Source organism: Dendrobium catenatum, unplaced genomic scaffold, assembly GCF_001605985.2.
Source record: "Dendrobium catenatum unplaced genomic scaffold, ASM160598v2 fragScaff_scaffold_920, whole genome shotgun sequence".
Classification (NCBI taxonomy): Eukaryota; Viridiplantae; Streptophyta; class Magnoliopsida; order Asparagales; family Orchidaceae; genus Dendrobium; species Dendrobium catenatum.
In genome coordinates this window covers 2,659,937-2,680,196 of record NW_021319382.1, presented here as the reverse complement: position 1 = coordinate 2,680,196, position 20,260 = coordinate 2,659,937, and the positions used below count along the sequence as shown (strand labels likewise).

General features: G+C 39.4%; 1 protein-coding gene across 4 annotated transcripts in view; it reads right to left on the bottom strand.

The window, feature by feature from the left end:
- The window catches only part of LOC110113289 (uncharacterized lipoprotein syc1174_c), a 47,758-nt gene extending 31,280 nt beyond the window's left edge, over positions 1-16,478 (bottom strand). For 2 of the 4 annotated variants that reach the window (XM_020845797.2, XM_020845796.2), the window contains exons 1-2: positions 16,258-16,472; positions 16,033-16,167 (exon numbers count right to left, since the gene is read on the bottom strand). In XM_020845797.2, the coding sequence (XP_020701456.1) occupies positions 16,033-16,167; positions 16,258-16,389 (267 nt within the window). In that variant the 5' untranslated portion in view covers positions 16,390-16,472. Of the gene's footprint in view, positions 1-16,032; positions 16,168-16,257 lie in introns of all 4 variants that reach the window. The other 2 variants (XM_028697373.1, XM_028697372.1) reach the window with 2 other exon arrangements.
- Positions 16,479-20,260: the final 3,782 nt, after the last annotated feature.

Here is a 20,260-nt window from a genome sequence, read left to right as displayed (position 1 = left end):
AAAGCATAAAAACAGTATAATTTCAAAATTAAAAAAGACATAATGGAAATAAGATCCATAAACCTCACTTTGAACCAGTTAGGGTGTAAGGGACACAATTTTTAAGACAACCAAAAAAGTTTGGTTAGTATTCTAGAATTCTCAAGTAGATAAAAAGTGACAACTATATAAAATCTCAAATTTCATTACTCTAAAATCATAATTCAAAAACACAAAGCTGATAACCAGAAAATCGAGAGTCCAAACAGCCATCCTATCACTACTAATACCAAAAATAAAACTAATCATCGCAGTCAACCCACTGGCAGACAGGAAATTTAAAATCTCCACTCCCTTCAAATCTTCAACAATCAGGAATTAAACTTCAAAGATCAAAGCAATAACATTCATTGGCTTAGATTGGATAAGATTCCACCTAATGCCATCACCAATGCGTTCAACATCAGACACCTTGGATGATCCAAACAAAGGCAATGATGCAATAACTCAGGTTCCAACAGCATAGAAGCCAATTCCCATAGCAAACGGATTAATCATTCCACAAAATATAAATTCCAATCACAAAACCTGAGCACTTCCAGTCAATTCCAACTCCACTGAAGAACTTAGCAGGAGACGATCTGCAACTTTCACACTAATCGGAGGAAAAAGTTCTTCAACAGGAAGCCAAAAAACTGCACCAACAACGGCATTCAAAAAAGAAACTGCACTTAACACAATCTCCAATACCTCAAAACAATCAAGAATACCATACACAGTCAACCCACTAGCAGACAGGAAATATAAAATCTCCACTCCCTTCAAGTCTACAACAATCAAAACTTGAACTTAAAAGATCAAAGCAGTAATCTTCATTAGCTTAGATGGAATAAGATCCCACCTAATGCCATCACCAATGCGTCCAACAGCAGACATGTTGGACGATCCAAACAAAGGCCACGATGCAATAAATTCAGCTCTAACAGTAGAGAAGTCAATTCCCAAAGCAAACGGATTAACAATCCCACAAAACTTAAGTTCCAATCTCAAAACCTGATAAAGAAAACCTGCTTGAATAATCACCAAACCCTCAAAACAATCAAGAAAACCACTCCAATAATCACCAAATCCAACCAGGATAAAGAAAACCTGAATCTGGAAACACTTCCAGTAATCACAATTGTAAGGAGCGATCCTTACATGAAGAATCACAAACTGCAGCCGAAAAAAATCAATCAACGAAACATTCTCCACAAAATCAATTGATCCACTTCTAACCAACCAAAAACCATTCACACACTTCTTGAACAATAAGAGATTCATAACCAAGCACTTCTCATTTCTACACCTCATTGCAACAAAACAATAAACCAAGAACCACTCCAAGAAATCCTTTCTACACATAATCAGAAATGTATAGTATGAAAAAAACTTTACCACAGAACCCTCCGTCAGCCACACCGGGCCGACGGACGATCACCGCCAAAACGGCGGTACGAAAGATAAGCAACTCTCCGATGCTCCGCTCCACTCTCTGCTCTTCGCTCTCCGCTATCCTTTAGAAATGTTGCTCTTATTTGAGTTCTAGTATCCTGATTTAGGATCACTTAATAGCCACTTTAGAAGCTCAGACTGATGAAGAAGGTGCAACTAAGGCTTTATAGCAATAGGTCTAGTCGCCCTGGATCAGTGGGTGCATTGCAATGCCCATGATTCAATTGACCACCACAGTTGAATGCAAACTCATGGCTTAATCATCTACCATGAACCTGCAAGACATATTACAATTGGTATCATATCCTCTTGAGAGTTTTATGTCATTCTCCTCTCTCCTAGATGCACAATTGCAACACTAGCATTTGAACTCATGACCTATGTTCTAGTACCAAATTGATGTAAGACCAACCAGTACAATAAATATCCAAAAGTTTTAATTGATGGAGATGTTGCAACTAAGGCTTTATAACTAATGACATAGCTATCTAGATACACAGGTGTGCTGTAACACCCAAAACTAAGTCATACACAATTGTTGAATGCAAGCCCATCAATCATCCAAATGAATTTGCAGGAGACAAGACAACTCTTCACTAGACACAACACCCGGTTCAAGTAGAAAGCAATGCAACAAATATAGTAATTACTCATTAGCATACTTCTCTTAATTTTGTCAAAAATGTCTGATAAAAAAAATTTTAAATCATTAAAATATGTCATTAAAAACTAGCTTGTGATTAAGTCCAAGTGCATGATCAAGGACATCATAATTCAAGCTCAAATGATTTCCATGCAACGAGGTTCAAACAGGGTCAATAGTCCATCTAGCTCTTAGATCATTTGATCGACTTAAGATTTGGTTGATTCAACAATTGTTCTCAATATAACACGCATGCTTTGACAATGATCTCAAAAACATCAGCACTATTTGTCTAATTCAAAAAAGCACCGGTAATGATCTCATAGCCCCATTCCTCAATGTTTTGTTAACGATCACACTAGGGGCATGATGGTCTAAAATACATCTCAAAAGGTGTTTGGGTATAAGTGAAATATGTTCATCTAATTTATGGTGATATCATGTTGTAATCACTATATTCTGATTGCATATAGACATAATTTCTCACACGCAACAAAAAGCAGCACCACCCCCCTCCTACAAAGAAAAATCTATGACAATCAAATACACAATAACATTCCCAAATTACCCTTAATCAATAAACAGTTCAACCCTCAACTAAATCTCTATAGCACATTTTAATCTTCAGGCAAAAATTATAATTTAACAATCTCCCAATGAAAAACTAATCAATCATCTTGTCTCCACTGCAATGATGGTGATTCCTCAACCCTAATGGAGAAGTCCAACTAAAGTTGCACATAACTTTGATTTCTCATTTGAAATTGTCTTTGTCAACATATCAGTTAGATTAAAGTTCCCAAAAATCATCTGAAACATTAAAATACCATCCTCCAAGGCTTACCGGAAGTAGTGAAAATGAACTTAAATGTGTTTAATCCTAGCATAATAAACAGGATTCTTAGTTGAATGAACATAACTCTGACAGTCACTTGAGCACACTCTTCCTGTACTTTTGACCTAGTTTTCTAAAACTGATTGAAGCAAACAATCTCCTAATAGGAAATAATAGGAAAACAGGAAAACAATTGCTGAAATTAGAAATTCTGTAGATTAACCATACAGATTTTTAGGTCGTTATGGATGAAAACACAAGAAAAACACTCTGGGTTGCTAGGAGATGAAAACAAATAGCAAGATACAAACTATCATCTATTCGAGAGGAGGATCAATCTCACTAAAACTCTCTAGACGCCGCTAGAGCCCAAGACACCAAAGAGAACTTCAGGAATTCAACACCAAAAAGATGCCCTGACCCTAATACAAACTCCTAATTAAAGCAAACATAAAAATAACCAAAAAAACTAAATAGCCCCGCTCTCTCTTCCCTAAACCGTGGACCCCACCCCCAAGGGGGTGGCAATTCAAGCCTACGGCCCACCTATTGTAGGTTTGGAGCCGGCTAGACTAGTCCCTTTTGAATTGGTCAAGGCGTATTATCTTCATGTTTGCTTTGGTCACTACAAAATAGTCTTAGTAGTAGAAAAGGAAACAATCTTTGCATCTTTGAAACCCAACTAATTGTCATACAATACTTTTCCTATCATCAATGTCTCCAGCCATGTTAACATCAAAATATCCCAATAGTTTCAAGTAAGATCTCTTGAAGTAGAGCTTAATCCACAATGCCTCTTAGATACATAAAAATTCACTTCAATGTCTTCAAATATTATTTTGCTGAGTAACGAAAGTACATACGTACAACTCCCTTTGCTTGGAAAAAGATTTAAAATTGGGCAATTAAGTATTGAGGTATTTTTCATTCATGAGACAAGGCATAAGCGTCAAGATGATTTGAGGCATAAGCATCAAAATTCAAAAATTGCATAAAATAAATATAAAATTAAAAGTGAGTTTTTATATAAAAACCACATAATATGTTAAAGGATGATATATTAACTTTTTATTAAACTATGAAATAACAAACTGATATACATATGAAATAAAAAATTGTATACGATGAAAAGTGGAAAATGATAAATTGCATGAAATAGAATTAAAATCCAAATATTACAAGAGCAAAACATCATAAGATATAGGAATTGTTTAAGAATATCATATAACATCATGTTCAACTTTAAATTCCTTCTTTCTCAATTACCTAATCATTCACATTTAATTGAAAAAAAAAACCTAAAATAATTGGCAATAACACGCAAATCATCTACACTATAAATACAGAAAGAGGTCTTTATTTGAGTTGTTGTCATAACAAATTGATCTCTCTCCTACCACATCCTATGGATCCAATGTGTACACCCATGACTATTTGTGCAGGGACCTCCTCAAAAGTATCATACAGGTTACGTTCAAGTCGCACAGAAAGATACTCACGCTTCTTCTAGGACAGTCTGTTCGAGGGAGTCACGCAGCAGCTATGAAGGAGCTTATCACTGGAACACGACGTATCACCTTTGGCCACGTCCTCCATACAACCACCCTCCTCGACAGGGGTAACCACAGTTCTTTTCTAAGTAGTAAAAATCTTTATTCATCTTGGAAAAAATCAAGCCTTCTATATGGGAACTCTCAAAAAATTAAGCTAAAGGCACATATCTCGCCCGCTAGGCATCCTTTGTAATCGGATCACCACCAAGCTCAGACATCCACATCAACTCATTACTCGCCCCCTCTCACCTCAACGAGGTGAAACTAGACTGGATTCTTACTCAACGCCAGCTCGATCTCAGAAGAACTACATCAGCAATCTACTCGCCCCCTCTCACCTCAATGGGGCGACATCAGGATCGGCTTCATACCCAACGTTGACTCTCTCACAAGATCGCCATAATACTCGGCATCACTATCTCAACTCTATCATAAGCTAACATTACAACTTGTACTCTATACAAAATCAACCGTAACTCTCCAAACCCTATAAATAAAGGGGAGGAGAGCAGCCTAACAACACAACAACGCAAGATAACAAAAGACAAAACATAATAAGACAGACAAAATGTTGGCAAAATAGAGAGATATATATTGTGATAGTTTTCCTTCTTTTGTAGCTTAAGCTCTGCAAAACAGAGCTCTCGTTCCTCTTTTTTTTTGTTCTTTTGATTGATATAGTAAAGATTTTGTCTAGATTTACTTTTTCCTTCTTTTGCTCTTCCTCTTCCTTTTTTTCATTGCTTTCATCATCTCGTCCATAGGCTCTCAAGCTTACAAGTGGCATATAGTACGGTTGCACATCATCTACCGAACAAATCAGAATGATATAAGAATTCCTCAAGAGACATTTCTTAAGCAAAATCTATCCAACCATAGTCCCTCGACTGTGCAATAATCAAGCGCAATAATCTGAGTAGCGCGGGCTAGTCGAGCCCCCCTCTAGGTTTAAGATAAAATAAAAGATTGGACTACTCCCTGCGATGAGCTGAGGCACCCATGGACTCAACACCTACACGAGCGTCGAAGCCCCCATCATGAAGAAAAGTTATCTTTCTAGCGAGATTCACTCCTTATTCTCTATTGAGGAACTAGCAGTAGGCTACATTTCAAATCCTGAAAAGTAACCTCTAAACAAACTTGGCTACACTTCACGAAATATAGACACAAGTTGAAAACCTATGCTCAAGGAACTCAGGCAGAGGTGTAATATCTTTCATTATGAATATGCGCACACACACTCGTGTCTCTTGAAGAAACAGAGCTTCCTTAAACTCTCCCTCGTGCAACATTTACACTGTCGCTTTTCAAATACATACTTTCTCAAATAAGTATCTCAGCAGAATGGTAAAAACATACAGAGATAAAAAAAATGACCTTTATTTCATGTCTTTCATTACAAAAATTCACGCTTACATTCACCCAAAGGGCTCGAACAATTTTCCAGTGGAATATCCAATACCGAAAAAAGCATCCTTGACAAGTAAAATAGAATTGGACAAGAAACCTACACCTCTATTTCACCCTACTTGTCATTTGGCACTTCCCCTGCAAAGAGTATCTCATCAAAAAAATACATCAGGGCACTTGCATGCAACCCTCAACCAACAAATAAGTATCCTGATTCATAGGATGAGTTAGGTTAAAAGAATGACCTCCCCCAACTCATTCGATGAGGTGAATCGGCTTCTCAACCTTCTAAGTGACAAAACCAGTCGGGATATCACGCCAACCCTGCTTTAGCCGACTCTGATCATCTTGAAAGAGGCTTAGAAAATCAAAAGGAAAGATGAAAATTGTGCGCAAATCATTGTCCAACAACACCCTCGCCATCCATTCTTTCACTCAACAAAAATAGAGCTGTGACACTCCCCCTATGTAAAAAATTTATTTACACCTAAAGGCTAACATTAAAAAATAAGAGATGCTTCTTTCTTCTTTTCCCTCTGTGTCCCCCAAGAAGAAGCACCACCAGATAGATGAAAGCTTGCAATCACACAAACCGTCGGCAAGTAAGCTCTCCCTCGAAAAATAGGTTCAAAGAATGTCACATCTCAACAGACACCACTAATATGCAAGTTTATTCATGTTCCAAAGAAATCCACTCGTTATATTTATATACGGATGACTGCGAAGCGTCACGTCGAAAGCCATAAATGGAAATAGTGATTCATTAAATGGAAAAAAATTGGAAAGATAGACCAGAGTAAATGCATCACCAACAGTCATGAAATAACCCACTTCACCTCTAAAAATATTTATTGTTCCGTACAAGCAGGATAAACATCACTTGGACAAGACAAGGGTCACATCTTCAACAACAAATTGTCTAAACCATTGTTGGTCGACTCCCCCCATCACGACAAGCTCCACAATGATTAGCACATGAGCCCCTAACAAAAGGCGAGTCCTAAGTGTCCTAGCACTATAGGCAACTACAGGCATCGTGCCATAAGCCACTGTTGGCCAACTCCCCCCATTATAATAAGCTCCGCAATGAGTAGCGAGCGAGTCCCCAACAGAGGGGGAGTCTTAAGTCTTAAGTGCTCTAACACTATATGTGATCACAGGAACCATGCCATCAGTCACTATAGGCCTTACCCCTCTTTTTATGACAAGCTCCGCAAAGTGTAGCGAGCGGTTTCCCTCTTAATCAGGAAAGTCTTTCACTACAAATGATGGCAGCAATCACCCCTAACGGGTGACAACCCCTCCCTTTAATGTGGCAAGCTCCACAACAATGGCAAAGTACAAGATCCCTAAGTCGGGGAATCTTGATGGCTACCCTCACAAAGCCACGAGTCTGGCACAAGGAGCGTAGCCCAGCACGGGCAACTTCGCATACAAGCGACAAACCCGCTCACAGTCGAGTCGAGAGGATCAACTCACATCACAAAATAAAGAAAACTTGAAGTATCAACTCTTCACAAAACCCCCACAAGCTTAATGTTGGAACACGAAAACTTACCAATATCACCATTCAGGTATGAAAAGGTATGAAAGACAACTGAGTAACTAAAGAATCTCTTAGTATATTCAAGAAAAAGTATATTAAAATTAGAAAAGCATGATCAATGTGACATATTTATTAGTCGCACTCTTGCCTCACTCTCTTTGTCAAAATCACTATCAGGAATCTCTCTAAATTAACAAGAAGGATCCTTGAATCTAGGATGGAGCTCACCTCTAGCTACCATCCTCTAAATGCAATCATGATCCCATCAAAGTAACGGTCACCTAGCAAACATTCAAAGTCACCGCAGCAAAACCACAGAAGGCCTAATCTAGTTTTCCAATCAACTCAGCAATGGCCGCCTTAGCATGTTCCTTGGCCTTCACAACTGCGGTGAAATTAGCAGCAATCGCCTTGGCCCAATCTTTGGCTTCCACAACTAACCCAGTCACAGCCTTCAACGAGTCCAGTTCAAACTAATGCTAATCCTTCAAACGGGCAATCTCTTCCAACAAACTTAGTTTCTTTATCGTCTCCAAATGACCCTTCAGCTCCTCATCCAGAACAACCTAAACAAGCTTCTTCATTTCAACCAGACGGTCAGCTATAGTGACCGAGGCAAGATGACGCTTGTCCAAAAAATAAATTTCCTACCACGAATTAGCAAACAACTTCATGCCGAGCAAACCAGCCCGTGCAGACTCAACTCAAATATGAGCCTCTCCAACTCGACACTATATAAAAGATTGTCGTTCTCAAAGAACTAAATGGGTGGTACTCAATCAAGACCCTGATCAGCACTCATAGAACACTCCCTACTGGAGGGAGAGACATCATCATAAAATGGTGTATAACCTCTGAACCCCTCCATGGCTTCATCACACTCAACAAACTCTCTGTCTCTCTATTTACTTGGAGCAACCATCTCCTCAACTCTTGTCATCGACTCGGCAGGCACTTCCCTCCGGATGGAAGAATTAGCAATTTCCTTTCCACTAACAAGCACGGAATGACAACTCCGCTCCTCAAGTGCGCGCGGCCTCTTTGTGATCGGTACCATGGAGCTTGCTCCCACATCAGCGTCCTTGCGAATCTTGGAACATACCTATCGATGCTGTTAACCTGCCGTATAAAACAAAAGAAAAAAAAATATTAAAATCCACGTACCTGTCCGGCGCCGAATTCAGCACGTCGTCGCCCACGACCTCGCACGATCGGATGTCCCTCTACGTCGTGTTAACGACTCTCGCTCTCGCTCTTTCTCTCACCCCGACATCACTCTCTCGATCTCATTCTCTCGCTCTCCGATATTTCTCCCTCCCTCTCGTACGCTCGACTTCGCTCCTTCGACGACACTTCCTGTTGGATCGGAGTTACGACATTCTGATCGGAAGTAGGCGCGGGAGCACGCTCGCAGTGAGGATAACTTTCTCCCTTTGCTTCTTCGGCTCCTTCTTGGTTGTTCGACTCTGCTCCTTTGGCGACATTCCCGTTGGATCGGAAGTTAAAACATTTTGATCGGAAACAAGAGGAGAGCTCGCTTGCTGTCGAGGAAACTTTCTCCCCTTCGTGCGGCTTCTCCAGCTTCGTCCGTGGCTAGACGACTTCGCACCTTCGACGATTCTTCCTTCCAGCAGGATCGGAAGTCACGATATTCCGATCGGGATCAACAACGGGAGCTCGTCACTCCTTCGGCTCCTTCGTGGCAGTTCGGCTTTGCTCCTTCGACGGATTTCCCTTCCCTGCCGGATCGGAACCAGGACATTTTGATCGGAAGCGGCCACGGGAGCTCGCCGCAGTGAAGGTGACTCTCTCCCTCTCATTCGCTCGTTCGGCCAAATCCCGTAAATCTTCCCAAACAAAAAAAAAAGAAACGCCCTCTGTTAGTTAAGGTGGATTCAAATTTGTCCCCTTAGACAAACATTCACCCCCGGTCTACAAGGTTCCCTTGGACGAAGCAACCCATGGCTGCTGACAAGGATCCTTCTGTCAGGTTGGGTCGACTACCTCCTCTGACTAAGTAGACCAGGGACCACGATGGCCCGGGATGACGGAACCATGGGATCTTGATCGGGTCCATCATTCATTCCCCCACCATCCGCTTTAAGTGAAAGATGGTGAAATTTCTATTTTAAATATTAAACCTTTCCAAATTCCAAATCAAAAAACCCAATTCTTCAATTCCCAATTTCCAAACCTTTCAAATCTTTCAAACCAAATTCTTCAATTTCCAAATCCAATTTCTATCAATATCCTAAACCCATGCTGCTACTATATGCCAGATAACATGTATTTCTATACGTATCTGATCGATGACTAGCCTTAATCGAAAGTTCTCTCTCGTGATCGGGAGGGGTAATTAACTATAGGGGCTTGCGCCTATAGGAAACCAGAACTCAGATCAAAAAGTCCTCGCAAAATGAGGGAGAAATCTCTGGGTAGTGTCTTATCTACAAACCCATCTGCCTTCCAAAATTTACCCCGGAACTTAGTTTGTTAAAACTCCCTCGCCGAATAAGAAAAGCGAGTGGAGGCCGAGGCCGAATTTTCAGAGCCCACAGATGCGCTTAAGAACTGACTTAATATGGTTTCCCTTCGGCCTCATGGGCGCCAATGCAGACATCTTTAGAGACCCAAGGTTCGTGGGAAAAAATGCAACCCGCGACCCTTCCTACAAGGACATACACAGAATCAGAACGAGACAAAGACTTTATATCATCAAGAAAGATAAGTCACTTACCCATATAAAATTTTGAAAATATTCAGGTGGACGACATGGTATTGAACGATCAAAGATTCATTCTTCACTCATGCCAGTACTGCCTACACTTCATAAAACAATTTTAGAAGAATCAACTTCATCTTCAGCTCAACCAAAGCAATCGGCACGCTCCATCCAAGTATACTCAGGACAACAACAAACTAATCCTTCCAATCTCGCACCTTATTCGCAAAGCCTACAGTCTTGCCAGACACATGCGAGAATTAGGCAAAGCATTCTTGGGATGATTTCGTTATGAAGACATGTTTGAACAAGTTCAGCGACTAAGGCAAGTTGCACTCCCTTAAGAAAAAAGCAATTGATATAATCACTGTCATAGTTCGACAGCAGTGAGCAAGAACCACTCTGTGGAAATCTAAAGTTTCCTCCATCTCGATACAAAGAAAGTTGCAGCCCCAACGCCAAATAATCTATGGGAATGGCCAAATCCCCATCCAGTACAAATTTAATGCACTCATCATCCTTCGCCGACTTCACAGAATAGTAAGCATGGGAAAACTAGAAAGCTTGAAAGACATACTCGGCATATTCCTCCCTAAAGCAAATTCTAAGTAAGCCCTTCTCGCAAAGGAACTTACTTGCACATTTACACAAGCCAAACATATCAATGGATGTGTTCAAAGAACAACAAAAACAAAAGAGACAAAGCGAAGACCATATCCTCAGAGCCCTATCTCTAGTATTTATAGGACGAACCTAGCACTCAGAGTTCAAAACATCTCAAATCAAATTCAATGCGGAATATCTCACCATTCCCTCTCATCATTACAAGATCTGAAGATTCATATCGCACTCATCAAAGTTGGGGGGTTCCAACATAATCTCCATGTCCTCCGTCAAAGTTGGGGGTAGTGATGATGTTGTATGTCCTTCTATCGCCTTCCTCAGTTGAGATACATGAAAGATTGGATGTAAGGCTGAGGATGATGGTAGCCTCAATCGATAGGCTAATAATCTGATGAACTCTAAGACCTCATAAGGCCCAAAATATTGTGGGATAGTTTTTCATTCCTTCTCTTGGATAATATTTTCTGTCTGTAAGGCCTCAATTTTAAGTAAATCATATCTCCCACTTTAAAATTTACCTCTCTTGTGCCCATCCGCCTTCTTTTTTATTACATGTTGGGCTCTCAGCAAATGCCCCTTAAGCTCCATTGATACCATGTCCCTCTATTCTAAGTAGTGCTCTACACTGGACACTGTTGTAGTGCTTCCTACATAATGCATCAAGTGAGGTGGGTCTCTCCTATAGAGAATCATAAAGTGAGTAGCCTTTAATGCTGAGTGGCACGAAATGTTGTACCAATATTCTGCCCATGCAATTCACCTAGCCCAACTCTTTGGTGTGTTTGATACAAAGCATCTCAAATAGGTCTTTACACTCCGGTTGACCACTACTATCTGACCATCTAACTGAGGGTGAAAGGTTGAATTTCGTTTCAATATTGTCCCCTGTAAACAAAATAACTATTACTAGAAGTAGCCAAGGAACACCTAGTCCCTGTCAAACACATTGGCTTTTGGGAACCCGTGTAAGCGTACTTCTTGAATGAAAATAGTAGCCACTGTAACTATGATGTAAGGGTGCTTCAGAGAGAATGAAATGTGCATACTTGATTAGATGGTCTACAACTACCAAAATCATTGTAAACTCTTATGTTCGTGATAATCCTTCAATGAAATCCATCATCACTTCCTCCCACACCCTCCCCAATAGGGCTAAGGATTGTAGTAACCTTGTTGACATCATGGCTAAGTACTTATGCCTTTGGCACACATCGCATTTGGCTATCCAGCTCTCTACATCGCGATGCATCCGTACCCAATATAATTTCGTTGATAGTCGACTATATATTTTCTGAACTCCATAATACCCTCCTATCGCACCACCATGGAACTCTCGCAGTAGTTTAGGAATATAACCTGAGGTCTAGGGAAACACAAACCTCCCATGGTACAGTAATGGTCCCTCATTCAGAACATAACCTAAGTGATTGTTTGGATCCTGCAGCAGCTCCTTGATCCTCCCTAACTCTTATTATGCTCATTCTCATGTCTTAATGCCTCCCAATCTACCATCAATGGTACTGACAAGACCGCCAACTGAGATCACTTGACTCTCCTGAACAAGGCATTTGTTGCCTTATTTTCTAGTCCTGGCCAGTACTAAATCTCAAAATCATATCCAAGTAACTTGGATAGCCATCTTTGATGCTTTTCAGTGACAATCTAATGTTCCAACAAAACCTTCAGGCTCCTATGATATGTCTTGACTATGAAATGTCTCCCCAATAGATAAGGCCATCATTTCTAGATAGCCAAAATAATCTCCATCAACTCCCACTCACACACAGACTTGATCTTTGCCTAGGTTGTGAGGACCTGGCTAAAGTATGCAATAGGCCTCTATTCTTGCATGAGTATTGCTCGTTGCCGATAACCTGATGCATCTATCTCCACTAAAAATGGTTTCCTAAAATCTGGAAGTGCCCGCACATGTACAATGATCATCATTGTCTTCAACTCCTGGAAGGCTCAGGTTGCCTCCTCCCTCCACTTGAAATTATCTTTTTTTAATTACTCCGTTAAAGGTCTTGTTATGGTACCATATCCCTTCACAAACTTCCAATAGTAATCAAGGAGCCCTAAGAACCCCCACAACTCCCTCTAGTTCTTAGGAAGAGGCCAGTCCACCATAGCCTGAATCTTGGACTGATCAACTGATACTTCTTCTATGGACACTACATGCCCTAAATACTCCACATGTGATTTCCCAAATGTGCATTTTTTCCAATTGGCAAATAGCTGATGCTCCCTCAATGTCTCCATGACAGTCTTCGAGTGCTCCCAGTGTTTCGCCTTTGTCATGTTGTATATCAAAATATCATCAAAAAAATACTAGGACAAACCTTTGGAGATATGGCTGGAACACTCGATTCATAAGTGACTAGAAGGTGGCAAGGGCATTGGTGAAGCCAAAAAGAATCACCAGGTACGCGTAATGTCCTGAAGGTCGTCTTGTGCACATATGTTGTCCTCATCTTAATTTGATGGTATCTCGACTTCAAAGCTCCAAATAACTCATGCAAGAGTTCATCTATCATGGGAATTAGAAACTTATCTAGCACCATTTTCTTATTTAAAGCCCTGTAATCTACACAAAACCTCCAACTTCCATCCTTCTTCTTCACCAATAATACAGGGCTAGAGAAGGGACTCATACTAGGTATGATGATCTCTGCTTGCATCATTCCCCTAATCAGCTCTCTATCTCATCTTTTTGTATCTGAGGGTAATGATATGGTCTGAAACTGATTGTTCTTTCAATTTGATGGCATGCTCGTGCTCTCAAGGCGGTGGTAACCCGACCGGTGGCTGAAATACATCCTGATACTATTGCAGAATCTACTGGGCCCCCATTGGAATTTCCCATGACTCCTATTCGTGGACCCCTTCTATGCTTTGCAGCTCTACAAAATATCCCCGGCCTACATCCTGGCTTATCCTGAGCATAATTTTTAAAGAGACCATAGTTTTGCATAAGCTGGCATCCTCTTAAAGCGCTACCTTTTTCCCTTCCACCTATATCTCCATAGTCAATCATTTCCAGTTCACCTTCATATCCCCCATACTCTATAGCCACTTCATCCCCAGATTTACATCCATACTTCCCAAGTCCAGAGGCAGGAAGTCTTCCACCACTTGAATACCCTGCAAGGTCATCAACATCCCTTTATATATTCCCCTGTTCCTCTCTATCTTACTTGTTCCCATCATCACCCCAAATCCTTCTGTCCTCATTAACTTCAGCCTCAATCAGTCCAGCCAATTTGAGATGAAGTTATGTATAGCTCCGCTATCCACCAAAACTACCACAAATTGCTCTCCAATTTTCCCCATTACTTTCATGGTGTGATTTGGAGTAAATCCCGCCACAAAGTTCAAGGACACCTTTGTATGTGTTTTTATATGTTGCTAGAGAACGTAATAAGCTGGCAGACTTTTGTGTTTTGTATGCAGTCTTGTTTATTTCCTTTGGGATGATGAATCATGTCCTTCAGAGTTCGTTGAATTGTTAAGGAAGGATTGTGATATAATAGCTATCACAAAGATTTTTTTTGTAATCTTTGTTCTTTTCATTAATGCTTTTAGCATTTCTTCAAAAAAAAAATTGCAACTACTATGTCTCCTCCAATACATCCTCCAACTCGTCCCGGCTCTCCTCTTCCCCTTCATAGACCATCACCCGGGTGTAAATCTCTCATCACACCTAAAGCATAGCCCTTTTGTCCGCCTATCCTATACTTTTGCTTCGATCAAGCATTTGAAATAATCTCCAAGACGCTCACGCTCCAGGGCTCTTCTCCTTAGGTGCTTCCCTCTGAAATGACACCATTTGGCACCAAGGTCGTAGAGGTGTTCCTCTAAGCCCCTCCCATTGGTTGCTCTAGCTGGTCTTCTCCCTCTGATGTTTCTCCTCCATCCTTTGTGCTTGCTCCATTGTCTCTCTCAATCCTCTAGACCTCAACACCCTAAGCTCTTCCCTTATGTCTTCCCGAATGCCCTTTATGAAATTTTCTTCCAATCCATCCTAAGAGATTCCCCTTAGTCTTCCCGACGGCAGCTCAAACGTCTCCCGATACTCCATAACTATCCCCTTCTGAGTTCAGGCATAAAACTGCTCTTGGATGTCTCCTTTCTGAATGGCTCGGAAACGTTTCAACAAAAATTCCTTAATTTCTCCCTATGAGTAGATCGGATACCTAGCCTCCCCCGATTGGAACCACGCTAAGGCTTTCTCTTCCACACATAGACCCGCCACCTTGAGTTTTTCTCCTCTGTCAGTCCATTGATTACAATCCTAATTTCACTCACATAACAAAAAGACAACATCCATGCCCTTCCCTTAGATACATTTTGGGGGCTTTGTATCTGAACCTCAAAGAGGGCTCTTTACCTACCTTCAAACCCCCAAAATGACTTTACTGAGAAAATCAACTTGTGATTAAAACGAAGTAGTGCATTTTCTTAATAGGACAAAAATAAAGCTCCACAACTTAATAAATTGTGTTGTGGCTTAATTTCTCATTATTCTACAAATTGAATGACAAAAATGTCCTAATTAACCATAATTTGATTTGGCACAAATCTTCTAGATGGCTGGCTCATCCTTCAAATGTGAATACTTAATAAAAGGTGATGCGGCTTATTTCCCCATTATTCAACCAGTTGAATGACAAAAATTTCCCAATTAACCATAAATTTGGTTTGGCACAAATCTTATAGATGCCATGGCTCATTCTTCGAATTTGCAATTCATCGGGGTATCCAAAGGCCCTCCATTTGATAGTGTATAAGCTCCTTCCAAAGGAAGATCAAGGTAATGGATCCTCTCCTTTTCATTTATGTGTGAGATTTTTTAAATTTATGTCAACTCTTCTTGACCTTCAGGTTCAGCTATTGACTTGAGTACCAAATGTCCTTCCAACAGGTTTTAACCCTAACATTGACGCTTTGTTTATCAGCAATATATAGGCAGTAAGAAAGCACGAACTAAAGAAAGTCATTTTGGAGAACCTCAACTCGAACCAAAAACACTGTCACACACAGCAGGCTATACCATATAAAAATCTTAATAAAAAACAAAGCAACCATATAAGTAATTCTAGATAAAGTGTTAGGCCTTTCTTTCTCTCGAGCTCTACCAACATTCAATCTTTCAAACTTTAGAAGATTAATAAACTACTTCTGAATTGTTCATTTCTTAATGAGATGCCGGGACTGTGAAATTACATTGGGATGGGAGATGACACAATCGGCTACTGATGCGAGAGTTCTTGCGACGGGCAAAGCATCGCCGGCGTAGCCACCGATAGCCGCCCCCACCCCCGTTGGAACAATCATTACCGTCGTGTATAGCCTGTGATACTGCGGGCCCCTCGCAAGCAGTACAAGTTCAGAATCCCATAAAAAGGACTGACAAAGTCCCCCAAAAAATTGAGATATTTGACCCCTTACCCTGGAACTCACAATAGCTGAGCAACTGAAGCGAAGCCGGAGAGGATATTTGAGATACCTAAAGGAGGTGAGAGACGAAGGAAGGCTGTACAGACCTCCCAAGTTGAACCGACTGCAGAAAGAGACTGCCATTGGATGGGACAAAACGAGCCAAATGAAGATCGCAAGCGATGCCCGTCTCTAAGGGGCGCTATGTTCTTCAACGGCAAGTAATTTCTATTATTTTCCCTAAAAAATAATTTCTATTAGCTGTTTAATGATCTTTCCAAAGATAAATGACATATACTTATTAATCTAACAAAATAAAAAATAAATTTTATTATACGTATATAAAAAATAATTTCTATTAACTGTTTAATGAGTATGACGACACGTTCCACTCACTTTTCATAGAGCCAACACAAGTCATGGCTCTTGAACCACACGAATCCTCTATTGAGTTTGACTTAGTGCAGGAGGTCTGATATGTGTAAACTATGTCATATTTTTGTATGTGTTTTTATCATTTTAAATGTTTTATTTTAATTATTTGTGTTCAGGAAAAACTCAAAAATGGCAGAAAATATAAAGCATAGTACAACCCTGCAACATTCGATAATTACATGTCATAGCTCAATCTTCAACACCACCGAGGCATCATACTTGGGCATGGCAGTGCCCAATTTAATGGATTTATACAGCGCGGTGCTAAATGGTCCTTGGCAGTGCCATGACATCAAAATCTATCTCGTGTTGACACCAAATCTTCCACTATAGTGCTGCAACATTTGAAAGTAAGCAGCATCTCAACATAGTAGTTGTAATTTCCAAGAGACACGATTTGCTAGCGAAGCGATATGACTATTCACTAAGTAACTGGTCCACATCAACAAATGTCACTACGGTACAGAAGTTCTAATACCAAAGTGCTAATTCATTTAAAGGGTGTCATAATGTCACTCTTTCAAGCGCATAGGTTTCTTGCTAAGTATTTCCGACCTTCAAAAACTTCCAAATTTAAAAATGACATAACTTCTTTTATTCAGTTTGGAGGAGAATCCATTTATGAGAGGCAGGAAATGCTTAGCAAATGCCCTCATGATGTTTTGGCTGATTGAATTGTAGGATCTCTTAAAGATATAATTGATATAGTAGCTGAAGTATCATTAATGTCTAAGCCATTTGAGGAAGCATATGAATTAGTATAGGAAATTATTACTAATAATTTCTAGTGACCTGTTGATAGAGTAAATCTTTAAAAAGCAGCATGAATTTATTAATTTCATGCTGTATAAATCTTAAATGAACAAGTTGTAGTAATTTATTAAAAAATAGATAACTTGAAAATTAAAACCAAGATAGATGGATATGATAATTTCAACATAATTTCTCAAAATCTTAGCACCACAGTGCCGCACCACGTAGCGTTGCAGCGGTATCCCTCAAATTTTTAACAACTCTATCATTATAGGAATGAGAAAATAACCTTGAAAAATATTATTCTACATCTAGGAATTCAAGTACAAAATGAATCTTCTACTATTAAAAAAAATGAGGATCAAATAGGGCAACCTGCTAGGTTGATTAATTATAAAAAAATGGAAGAATAATGTCATAATATCCAACTTAAAAGTGGGAAATATTTAGGAGATACTTACAAAGATAGAGATTTGCCTTAGAAGGATAATAGTGAAGTTGAGCAAGTAGAAAATAAATCATCAACAAAATAACCTTAACTTATAAAAGAACCTAAACGAGTAATTATGATGGTTATAGAAAGACCACCACCACCTTTTGCTCAGAGATTGATCAAATAAAATCTTGATGAGTAGTTCTCAAAATTCTTGGAAGCGTTGATAAAATTAACCATTAATATTCCTTTCTGTAAAGCCTTAGAAAAGATGCTCACATATGCAAAATTTATGAGGGATATTTTGAACAAGAAAAGGAAGTTATGGAATTTTACTATGAAATTGACTAAAAAGTATTGTCTTATAATTCAAAAGAAACATCCTAAAAAACTCAATGATCGTGTGAGATTTTCCATTCCTTTAACTATTGATGAAAAATTCATTGGGAGGGCTTTACGTGATTTAGAATCTAGTATAAAAGTCATGCCACCTTCTATTTTAAAAGCCTAGATATATGATTGATTTAACCTACTTCCGTTACTTTTCAATTAGCTGATAGAACTTTCACTAACCTAAGAGGAGTAATAGAAGATGTGTTGATTAAATTTGATAAATATGTTTTCCCTATTCATTTTTTATTCTAGATATGAATAAAGATAAGGAAATACCTCTAATTTTAGGGAGACCATTCTTAGCCACTAATAAAGCAATGATTGATGTACAAAAGAGTGAATTAACTATGATGGTTTAAGATCAAGAAGTTAAAATTGATGTACAAAAGTAATAGAAGATGTGTTGGTTAAATTTGATATAATCTATCAAATCCCTCAAGAGAAGAATGAAGATTGCCTTAGGGTGGATTTAGAAGATGTGGTAATAGAGAATATAAAGTATAAAGGAAGAATTATTAAAAGGAGAAGTATCAGAAGAGAAAGAAGTTAAAGAGAATAAAGAAATGTTAGGGGAATTTGTAGTAAGGAATGAAAGCTTAATCAATGAAAAGTTTGTAATATTAAAAACATCCTCTTTTGAGAAAATTTTAAAACCTTCCATTAAGGAAGCCCCTATTTTAGAGCTTAAGGCTTTATCTTCCATCTGAAGTATGTTTTTTTGGGTAATAACTCTACTCTTCCTATAATTATTTTAGCAAATTTAGAACCACGGCAAGAAAGTTAATTTATTAGAGTGTTGAGTAATTTTAAAAGAGCTCTTGGGTGGAAACTTGCTGACATTAAGGGGATTAGTCCTTTTATTTACATGCATAGAATTTTAATGGAAACTAATTCAATACAAAAAGCTGACTCTCAAAGAAGACTTAGCCCTTCCATGAAAGATGTTGATTAAAAAAAGATTCTTAAATGGATGGATGTTGGGATTAATTATCCTATTTCAAATAGTTCTTGGGTTAGTCCTAGTCATTGTGCTCATAAAAAAGGAGGGTTGATTGTTATAACAAATGAACACAATGAACATATACCCACTAGAACTATTACATGTTGAAGAATTTGTTGAGTCTTGTAATTAGGTTGTTAAACCTAAGTGAATGTCCCAAGGCTACCAAGAGGGGGGGTGAATTGGTACTTTAAAAATTTAAGTCCCCTTTTGAAAATTAAGTTGAACCGAAATAAAAATTTCTTTTAAGTTTTTCTAGAAAAATATTTTTCAACCACAGATTTTTAAAACTAAAATTTAAAGTGCGGAAACGTAAAAACAGTAAAGTAAATGACATCAGATTTATAGTGGTTCGGTCTAAAACCAGACCTACATCCACTCCCCAGAGGCACCCTCTGAGTATTGCACTAATACCAATAGTGACTCTCCTTTTGCACCCACAGCAAGGCGGAGAAGCCTTTACAACACACTCTTTTCACCACTCCCCGGTGCGGCAGAGAACCGTCCGTCCTTTTACACAATCCCCAGTGTTGGCAGAGAACCGTCCGTCCTTTTACACAATCCCCAGTGTTGGCAGAGAACCGTCGTCCTTTCACACTCTCTTAGTGTGGGCAGAGAACCCTTCGGCTATTTACACTCTCCAAGTGTAGGAAGCGAACCCTTCGGCTGTTCACACTCTCCAAGTGTAGGCAGCGAACCCTTCGGCTGTTCACACTCTCCAAGTGTCGGCAGAGAATCGGATCTCTTTGACAGATCTTCTCACAAGAATCTAGAAGGAAGAAAGAAAAGAGTGAAGTAATCCCAATTCACAAGTAGAGATTCTTACCTTTGAAATTCAAGTGAAGCCTTCTCGCTCCAGTGGTAGGAATCCTCCCTTGAATGCTCTCTTTCACTCTCTCCTTGGCTATTCTCTCAAGAGGCATGAAGATCAAATGACAAAAAGATTGGGTGGCGGACGAAAATTTTCCAGAGGACCAATCGCCACGGACGATAATTTATTT